At 37.8% G+C, this 10513-nt stretch overlaps 1 protein-coding gene across 1 annotated transcript in view; it reads left to right on the forward strand.

Moving 5' to 3' along the window:
- The window catches only part of Wnk1 (WNK lysine deficient protein kinase 1), a 132074-nt gene that overhangs the window by 1382 nt on the left and 120179 nt on the right, over positions 1-10513 (forward strand). Inside the window, exon 2 of the mRNA XM_010630660.2 lies at positions 2-389. Coding sequence (XP_010628962.1) covers positions 2-389 — 388 coding nt within the window. The remainder of the gene's footprint in view (position 1; positions 390-10513) is intronic.

The raw sequence follows: 10513 nt of genomic DNA on the forward strand, positions 1-10513 counted from the left end.
CCGCCGCCGTCGCCTCCCGGGTGGCCCAGCAGCCCCCTCCCGCCGCTGCCCCCGGGGAACAAGTCGTTACGGGCCCTACCGCCCCGACGGTCCCCAGTAGCACCAGCAAAGACCGTCCAGTTCCCCCGCCCAGCCTTGTGGGGAGCAAAGAGGAGCCGCCGCCGGCGAGAACTGGAAGTGGTAGCGGCGGCGGCAGCGCCAAGGAGCCGCAGGAGGAACGTAGCCAGCAGCAGGATGATATCGAAGAGCTGGAGACCAAGGCCGTGGGGATGTCCAATGACGGCCGCTTTCTCAAGTTTGACATCGAAATCGGCAGAGGCTCCTTTAAGACGGTCTACAAAGGTCTGGATACCGAAACCACGGTGGAAGTCGCCTGGTGTGAGCTGCAGGTAAAAAGTCCCACCCACTTTTTTTTTATTTTTCTAGTCGTTTGGATCTCGAATTGGCCCGGTTCGGTCAGTTTATTGAGTTCATCTTCCACATAATTCTCAAACTGTTTGAGTCGAGGGGTGGCCAATTTTGGAAAGAGGTTGGAATTGAGAAAACGTGGAGCGTGTACTTAGGTGTTTGGAAAAGAAAAATTACTGGTATCCTGCGGGATTTGCTGCTAGGTAGTGGATGAAAGTCATCTTAGTACAAAAATATGGTCTCTTGTTACTGATTTAGTGTCTGACAGGAAACTTGGAATTAGTTAGGAAGTTTCTGAGTTAGGAAAGTACGGAGCCTTTTTTGCCCTGTGCGCTTCAGTCTCATCAGCGCCCCTGCAGTGACAAGCTCCCTTTGTGTTAGAAGCTCGTTTCTGTCCGTGAAGTCAGGCTGTTCTTTTAAAATAAGAAAAATTCTGGATGCATGTACTTGATGACTGCACAGACATTTAATATAAAGTAAATATTAAAAAGACTCTTCTTTGCCCCTTTTAGATAAATGTCTGTAGACTAGTAAGGTACAGTATGTATTTGCTGTTGTTCTGCTTAATGATGCTTAACCTATATGGTAACTACCAGTGATCAGACTTTCTTCATTAAAACAAATGTTTTCAGTCCATTCATTGTATAGTGAATAGTACAAGAATCCATGCAAAATTATTTTAAGTGCTTTCAGAATTATGTTATTGTCCTATTATTCTTGTTAAAAAGGTTCTTTTATTTGTTTTTGTGGTACTGAGGATTGAACTGAGGGGCACTATACTGCTGAGCTACAACCCAAACCATTTTTTAAATTTTGAGGTAAGATTTGATTAAATGCCCAGGTTATCCTCAAATTATTGATTCTTCTTCCTCAGTCCTGAGTAGCTGGGATTGCAGGTGTGCACCATGCCTGCCTTGTAAAAGATTTTTAAAATAAATTTTACCAAGAGTCCAAAGGAATCACAGTGCTTTTCTCTTTTAGATGGATTAGGGAGATTTTCATGTTATAAATAATGGCCTGCCATTCTGTTGGATAAATATAGTCTGTCTTTAAAAGCTAAGTTTGGACTACTTGTTGCTGGACCTACTTTTAACAGCTTGCTTGACTGTTGCCTCACCAGGAAGTGAACATTTGTTGCTAGAAGCAGAATGTCACTGAAGGAAAAAATATCAGCGACATTATACATGAAAAATGCCATTATCAGTATTCTTCTTGACAAGAAAATGGATAACCTAAATAGGATAGGAAATTAAGTGAATGATCTTGAAACTTACTACTTTATCCATGACTAATATGTGGGACACAGTCCTTTGTATGCCAGCTTTCAGATGATCAAGGCCATATCAGATGTAGAAGGAAGTTAACACAGCATGTGGAAATAAATTTAAATGCTGACAAGTTCTTTGGAACATAATTTCTTAAGTTCTGTACTTTATATGGAACTGTTAAGGCAATGTGAAGTATAAACTTTTTATAGCAGTTTTGAATTTAGAGTGACTTAGAGTTAGGTGACATCTTTTTTTTTAAAATTGTCAAATTATAACTACTATTAAAAAGTCTTACACCAAAATATCTGATTCCTTTTGGTGTACAGGTGAAAATTTACAAACACATTTTTTTTTTAAGTACCAAGTTTGCCTAGTGAAGTCTTTTTATTAAAGTTTCATTAGGGGCTTCTTAGTGATTTTTTTTTTCTTATTTTTTAGCATTGGACCCAATTAAATGTTGAGCATTTTATGGATTAATTTTGTTTCAGTTATTTCACTTTTAATCCTCAGAATGTGATTCTTGTGTTTTCCCTTTTATCACCTGGAATTTTTTGATAGCTTATGAAACCGATAATACAGTGCAGAAAACTCAATTTGTCACAATAAGAACTTTGTCTAAGCTTCTCAGTTTTTCTAAAACTATCTAGGCGTGAGCATGATCAACTAAGGAAAACCTTACATCACATGTAAGCTAGCTCACTGAGTGGTACTCTGACTTATTAACTTGCCTGTCATCTGTCCATGCTTCTACAATTTTTCATTTTGGTTTTAAAAAGAGCAATTGTCCTATCCCAGGGATTGGGTAGTATTTTTTTGGTTTTGACAGAATGTTTGGAGTAGATACCTAATAAAATCAGTAAGTCAGTGTTTGGACTTTTGTCTTCGGGTATAAGGACAAGCCAAAGGATTACTAAAGCATTAAGAAGAAAGGATAACTTTTTCACTAAATGTATATTTTTAATAGACCTATTTTTCTGTAGCACAATAGTAGAAATATTGTGTTCAGTTGTAGGGTTAAAAATCTTAGTGTATTAAATCTAGAAAAAAAAATGTTAAACTATTCTGACTATCAACTTGTTTGATAAATGAGGAACCTGAAATTATAGAGTGTGTAAGTAACTTGTTTAGATTGATAAAGACCAAAAATTAAACTGGTTAGGGCCTAATAATAACTTTGAGAGTACATTTGTAATCCGTTAGATGGTTAATTAGTAATTTGAAATGAAGCAAGTACTATTTTGCTGTGGAAGTACCTGTCAGATTTCTGGAGACATCTCTCTAGTCTAATGGCACCTTTAAAGTCTCTAAGGATAGCACATTTCACACCTCTATTTTATGTATTGATTTTATCATTTCAGATGCAGTTATAAATAGATGGTAGTGGGGGTTGAGTGAGAGTGGTAGACGCAAATCGAACTACTTTCTTCTTTCTTTTGGTTCTTTGGGAGAGGATCTCTGTAGTTTGGGCTGCCTTTGAACTCACTATGTTGTCTAGACTGGCCTGAAACAGCAATCCTCCTGCCTCAGTCCGCCAAGTGCTGGGATTATAGGCATGCTACCACACCCAGCTCAAATCAAACTACTTTCTGTAAGGTTTAAGTCACTGTATACATAGCAATCCAGTAAAGCAATCATTAGTTAATAACTAATTCTAGGTAGTATTTTGATACTAGGGTCTTCAGTAATAATTGAGATGCATTTAAGTAAGATACTGATTTCTTTTTTTTTTTTTTTTTTTGGGGGGGGGCAAGTGGTGTGCCTAGTACCCAGTTGCCTTGGTCAGAAAATGTTATTGCTGGGCTATACCTTTAGAGTTTATAGGGATCTTGTTTTTTAAGAAACAGCATGATTTTCTTTAAAAAATTTTATATACAGATTTAGTAATGATTTATTTACTTTAAATACTTCCTCTCCAGCTTGCCTCTAAAGTGAGAATTCGTTAGTTGCATTATATATTGATGAGACTGTTTTCAGATATACCTGAAAAGGAAGAGCAAACACTGATTTTTGTTCCAATCTACTCATTGCTTACTTTTATCTTTGGCTTTTACTAAGTTTAAGCTTGTGTCTCTTGAATAAATGGTACTAGTGTTTCATGAAGAGCAGGCCTGCAGAAATGGAATTTGGTTCTGAGGCTTGCTCAGAAACTGAAATTTCTTTGCTATAGTTTTTTTTTTTTGGTTCCGGGGTTTGAACTCAGACCTTGCACTTGGGAGGCAGGCGGCAGAACCACTGAGCTAAATCCCCAGCCCTCTTTGCTATGGTTTTTAAAATAATTGAACTGGATCTCCCATTTGGGTATTAAGGATTTTCCCCTTTACCGTTTATGTTTGGGCTATGTTTCTCATCTTTTAGGATAAGAATTATTAACTATATTAACTTTCAGTCCTAGGAACTAGATTTTAACGAGTACCCTTGGGTTTATTTTTAAATTCTTAAGAGTCATTAATTAGGGACATAGGCATACCTTTACCTGATAGGAGACATGATGATTTTGTTTAGTTAAGGTTGTGTTTAAAATATATGTAGATTTGTTGCTGTAGGAAAGACCTTGTACAGGAATTGAAAAATTGTATTTCGTTTTTGTTCTTTTTCTTTTTGTGCCACACTTACTGGGAATTAATCCAGGGCCTTCATACTAAGCTATGTCCCCATCCCTCTTTCATTTTATTTTATTTTATTTTTTTGGTACTGGGGATTGAATTTGGGACCTTGAGCTTGGGAGGCAGGCATCAGCACCACTGAGCTAAATCCCCAGCCCCCTCTTTAAACTTTGAGGAAGAGTCTGTCTAAATCTCTAACCTTCAGACTGGACTTGAACTTGTGATCTTCTTGTCTCAGCCTCCCAGAATTTTGGAATATAGCTGTGTGCCCCCATCCCCAGTTTAGGTTGAATACTTTAAAATGATGTCATTTCTTAGTCTTAGGAGTTCAAATGTTTTCATTTTTTCTTACCTTTTTTCCTGACTCAGAGTAATTGCTAGTCTAGCAGCTTGGAATGAGAGATTGTTTTGTGTAACATAAATTGGTAATGTAATACTTATTGGTGACTGAGTTAATTTTTTGACATTAAAATTCAAGGGTAAAGGCCGGGGATTTAGCTCAGAGGTTCCACTGCCTGCCTTATAAGTGCAACGGCCCGAATTCGATCCCCAATACCAAAAAAAAAATCAAGGGCAGGAACCTGGTCACTTGAAATTCACTCGTTTATCCTGTGGAAACAGTCGACTAAAACTGGGCTCTCATCATAAATCACCCTACACCTATTAGGTTTTCTAGTAGTAGCTTTTATTTATTTATTTTTTTTGTTACTGGGGATCAAACTCAGGCCTTTGCACTTGCGAGGCAGGCAGTGAAACCACTGAGCCAAATCCCCAACCCAGTAGCTTTTAATTTTTAAAAATAAAACCATGAAAGCAGCAGGAGTAGTTATGTTTAAATTATAATTCCTGAAAATGCTAGTGTAAGTGAACTGACTGAATTATTACAATTAGTAGGTCTTTGCTATACCGGTACTTTAAATTATATTGACATATTTTCATTACCTTGCATTTTATTTGAGGTCTTTCTGTTTTATAGGACAGATCTGATCATTGAGAATAGATGAGACTTTAGGTTTGAAGAGGTCACTTTTCTCCTTTATAACATAGTGGATAAGATACAGGGCTAGATATGGATCTGTGATGGAGTACTTGCCTAAGATGAGCAAATCCCTAGATTTAGTCTCCAGCACCCCTGTACCCTAAAGAAACAATAAAGCAAAAATGTGCTGCCTAGATACAAATCCTGTCTATTCTACACAATTGTGTCAACTTGAAGCAAGATCTGTACTACAATTTCCTATCTGTAAAATGGGTATAAAGTGTACATGTTTTATACAGTTATGATTGGATTAATTAACATATTCTATCTGATTTGAACCACTGGTGGTACACACATGACTGTCCTATCAGGCAGTTTTATCAAGTCTTCTTACTAATGAAATTGATACAAAGCTGCCCTTTGGGACAATCATGCATGTACCACCGCTGATTCAAGCCACCAGAGCAAGACATATAAATTACGGCCCCCTTTTGAATGTGTTAGTATATGTAAAATAAGTAGGACAAGGCCTGGCATGTAAGCAGTATTAACTGTGATGATGCAGCATCTTTCCTTTTTCTCCCCTGCATCCTTGAGTCTGTTGACTCTTTGTTATTTAAACATTTAAAATTTTTATTAGTACATGTTTGCAGTACATAATGATTGCATTCATTGTGGGAAATTGGTACATATATGTACATAACATACCTTAATTCTTTTTTTTGTTCCCTTTCCCTTTGGCTTCCCCTGTTACCACCATCCCTTGGTCCTCTTTCCATTTCCAAGATCTGTCTCCCTTTTTCCTATCATCTATTTTTTATTTTGCTCTTTATACTTTGGGTTTCTTATATAAGAGAAACCATGCAACATTTGAGTTTGTGTGTCTGATTTATTTTACTTAGTATGGTCTCAAGTACATCCATTTCCTACAAATGACTCAGATTTATTAGTTTATGACAGAAATTCCATTCAACCTACCTATTCCCCTTTGAGGTATCTTCCTGAATAAGTTAAAGACATTAGAAGATAGGTGCATATCCATGTTTGAAGCAGCACAACTCATAACAACTTATACATTTATTATACATCCGTCAGCAGATGAAAGGATAAAGAAAAGGTGGTACTCATACATCATGATGGAGTACTCCAGCCTTCCAACATTGTCATATTAAGTGAGCAGTGCTAAATGAATATGCCTAATGATTTTTAGAGGTTTTTGATTTTTGTTTTGTTTGTTTGGAGTTAGGGTCTTGCTGCATAGTCTAGGCTGGCCTCAAACTCACTATGTATGTAGCCCAGGCTGGCCTGGAACATGTGAATGAACTTGTGTTAATGAAACAAAGACTAATGTGTAAAACAATGGGAAATGAAACACATTTGCAGTGGGTTTAAGGAGTAGCTGAGGAAGATCAGTAATTAGTAAGTACTCCATTGCATTTGGCAAGGTTGAATGGTGAGGATCAAGGAAAACTGGATAAGTAGAAGATCAAGAATAAAATTAATTGATGAACAGGAAAAGGTCTAAAAGTTGAGACATTGAAGTATAGGATTTTATTAGTTTTCTCTTAGTATCTACCATAAAAATCTGTTTAAGCCAATTATTATTGTAGTTTTGGTTAGATGTGGATAGTGGAGCAATCTAAATACATTTTCATGTTTCATGCTGTTTACTAGTTAGGTTCCAGAATCTTCAGTTTGGTGTAGCCAGGTGTGGTGGCACACGCCTGTAATCACAGCATTTGGGAGGCTGAGGCAGGAGGATCGCTGTGAGTTCGAGACCAGCCTGGGCTGCATAGTGAGTTCCAGGTCGGTCTCAATTACACAGTGAGATCCTCTCTCTCAAAAAAAACAAAACAAAACAAAGCAAAACAACATTTGGTGTAAAATGCTGATTCTTGCTGGGCCTGGTGGCGCACACCTGTAATCCCAGCACTGAGGCTCAGACAGGAATATCACTGAGTTCAAGGCCAGCCTGGGCCACCTAGTGAGTTCATGGTTGGCCTGAACTACATACTGAGACCCTGTCTCAGACTGGAAAAAAAAAATGCTGATTCTTAGACAGTTTGTTTTTCTGCTGTAATTTCTGTCATTCATTTTATTTTGCATAATGGTATGGTGATAGATGTTTTATAAATTGTCTCTCTTTGAAGTGACCATCTTTGTGTGTCACTTGAGACAGCCAGATTCCACCTAAAAATTCCATTTCATGAAAAGTTCTGATTTGTTTCTAGGATATGGACAAAATAGACTTAAAAAAAAAAAAAGAGCCCAAATAAATACTACATAAAAGTACAATGCTTTATTTAAGCCCTGTATGTAAGCAGTATTTGGAAAGTGTTCCTTTGTAATCTGGAAAGGCATTTATAATTTTTGTTTGTTTTGTGAAACAGGGTCTCTATATGTAATTCAGGCTGGTTTTGAACTCACTGTGTAGCCCAGGCTGGCCTCAAACTCATGGCGATCCTCCTGCCTCAATCTCCTGAGTGCTGGGATTACAGGTGTGTGGTACCACGCCCAGCGGCATTTATAATTATTAATACTTACCTGTCAGCCCTTTTTGTGATATGCTTTGTCTGCATTACATATTACATCGCAGATCTCCTTGTGTAGTGGTTGTTCTCACTATATAGTCCAAGCTGGCCTCAGACTTAACATCTTCTGCTTCAGCCTCCCAAGTGCCACACTTAAGACCCAACTAAGGTAGATACAGTATTTTCTTAATTTTATGTTTAAGGAAACTAACTCAGGTTTAATTTGCTTAAGGTTACATGGTATATCTGAGTTCTTTCACTATTCAGAACTTTCTCTTTAAACCAGGAAGAAAAGAGTTTTAAGTTCTAGTAAAATTCTCTTTTGCTCCATTTAGCAGTTATAATTTAGGGTATATCATGTTAGACCTTTCATACTTTTTCTTGAAATAGATCTCCACTTAAATGGCCTCTTAGGTAATGTTCATATGCAAATTCTATTAGGGAGATTTTTTTGTTTGTTTCATTTTGTTGTTTTTTTTTTTTTTTTTTTTTTTTTTTCTTTGTGTTTTTTTTTTTTTTTTTTTTTTTTTGAGACAGGGTCTTGTTATGTGATCTAGGCTGGTCTTGAACTTAGTACATAGTCAAGTTTGGCCTTGAACTCCTTGTGATCTCCCTGCCTCAGTCTCCCAGTTACTTAGATTACGAGCACGTGCTACTGCACCCGGCTTATAATAGGTTTACTAATTTAAGTGTGTTCAGAGTTTTTTAGATGTTAGGTTCTGGATGATACTGGTTATCTCAGAGAATGTTACTTCTGTTCTGTTATTGTTGTGGGATTTCCCCTTTCCTTTCCTTTCCTTTCCTGTCCTGTCCTGTCCTGTCCTTTCCTTTCCTGTCCCCTCCTGTCCCTTTCCGTCCCCTCCCCTCCCTGTCCCTTCCCCCAATTTAAGTGTGTTCAGAGTTTTTTAGATGTTAGGTTCTGGATGATACTGGTTATCTCAGAGAATGTTACTTCTGTTCTGTTATTGTTGTGGGATTTCCCCTTTCCTTTCCTTTCCTTTCCTGTCCTGTCCTGTCCTGTCCTTTCCTTTCCTGTCCCCTCCTGTCCCTTTCCGTCCCCTCCCCTCCCTGTCCCTTCCCCCCCCACTTGAATTTGTGGCCTCGCAGGTGCTGGGATAACAGGCATGAGCCATTGCCCCTGGCCATTTTTTTTGTTTGTTTGTTTTTGTATTGGGAATTGAACAAAAGGCCTTCATGGTGAGCTACATCTCCATCACCTTTTTACTTTTTTATTTTGAGATGAGACAGGTTTTCATTTAATGGTTAAGTTGCTCAGGCTAGGCTCAAATTTGTGATCCTTCTTCAGCCTCTAGAGTGTTGGGGTTATAGGCATGTGCCACTATGCCCGGCTTGTTTTCGTTTCTTTTTTTGAAATCTCATCTTTTTTTTCTCTTTACTGCTTACTTTGACATGTAACATATGCTGTTGAGAAGGTTTTGTTTATATGATTTCCAAATGGAATCTCCTTTATTTCAGTAAGTGTTGAAGTCCTTTGGAATGTTTAAGTTGTTCAGTATTGTTATGGGAATAAAATATCCCTTTATCTGTAGTAAGATTACGGTGTGTATGGGGAGATGAGGTTTCTATATAACCGAAGCAGCAAGATTTTGTATTAACAATTTGTTAAATCTCTTAAAATGTATTATTTTTTTGCTCTTATAAACAGAGAATGTAAGTCTTCAGAGAATCACTAAGCACCATTATATTAAATATTAATACATCTAGGAGCTGCTGGAGCAGTGGGCATCTTACCTATGTATGTATGTTCCTAAACAATGAAGTTTTTGGAAAAATTGTTATTGGCTCAACTTTCTGTAGCTCAATTTTATGTGTCAGTGGTCACTAATTGCTGCTATTGGTCCATTTGTATCAGTCTCCTTGTCTGATCTTCTCTGTATTGGGCAACTAAATTGCCAGTGTTAATAGTTGTTTGGAATGCAAGTTACCCCTCTTCTTCCCTAGTTGTGGATTGAATTTAGGGCCTCCTGCAAGCTAGGCTACCACAGCTCTCTACTGTATTTTGATAAATGTTCTCCCTAAGTTTCCCAGGCTGGCCCCTAACTTGCAGTCTTATACCTCAGCCTCCTAAGTAGTTGAGATTACATATTTTGGACACTACACTCAGCTGGTTTTAATGTTTTAAAGGGGAATAGGTATGAGTAAAATTTATTAGCTTTAGCATGTTATAATTGTGCTGCTCAGGTCTTTCTTAGCATTCTGTGTTTGGTTGTTTCTGCTGAGTAATGTTTGAATAAGTAAGGTATTAATGTGATATTCTGGGATTTGGGGATCTACTCTGATCCCCCAAAAAACAAAAATATTTTTAATATAGAGATGACTACTACTCTTTTGTTGATAGCTAGCCTTGGATATGAAAGATTTTAGACTGTTGGTTAAAGGTGTCCCCCCCCCCCAGATAACTCTTTTAAAGGTTACTCGTGTTATAACTAATTTTTTTTGCGGGGGGGTTCTGGGGAATTGAGCTCAGGATCTTGCACTTAACGAGGCAGGCACCCTGCCACTGAGCTAAATCCCCAGCCCTATAACTAATGTTTTTTGAAACAGGGTATCAATCTATGCTGGTCATGCTGGCCTTGAACTCACTATGTAACCGAGTGTGGCCTTAAACTTGTGGCAGTCCTTCTGCCTCAGCCTCCCTAATGCTGGGATTACAGGGGTATGCCAACACAGCCAACTATAACTAATTTATATATATATATATAT

Source organism: Fukomys damarensis, unplaced genomic scaffold (genome assembly GCF_012274545.1).
Source record: "Fukomys damarensis isolate Sample0158 unplaced genomic scaffold, DMR_v1.0_HiC HiC_scaffold_5, whole genome shotgun sequence".
Taxonomy (NCBI): Eukaryota; Metazoa; Chordata; class Mammalia; order Rodentia; family Bathyergidae; genus Fukomys; species Fukomys damarensis.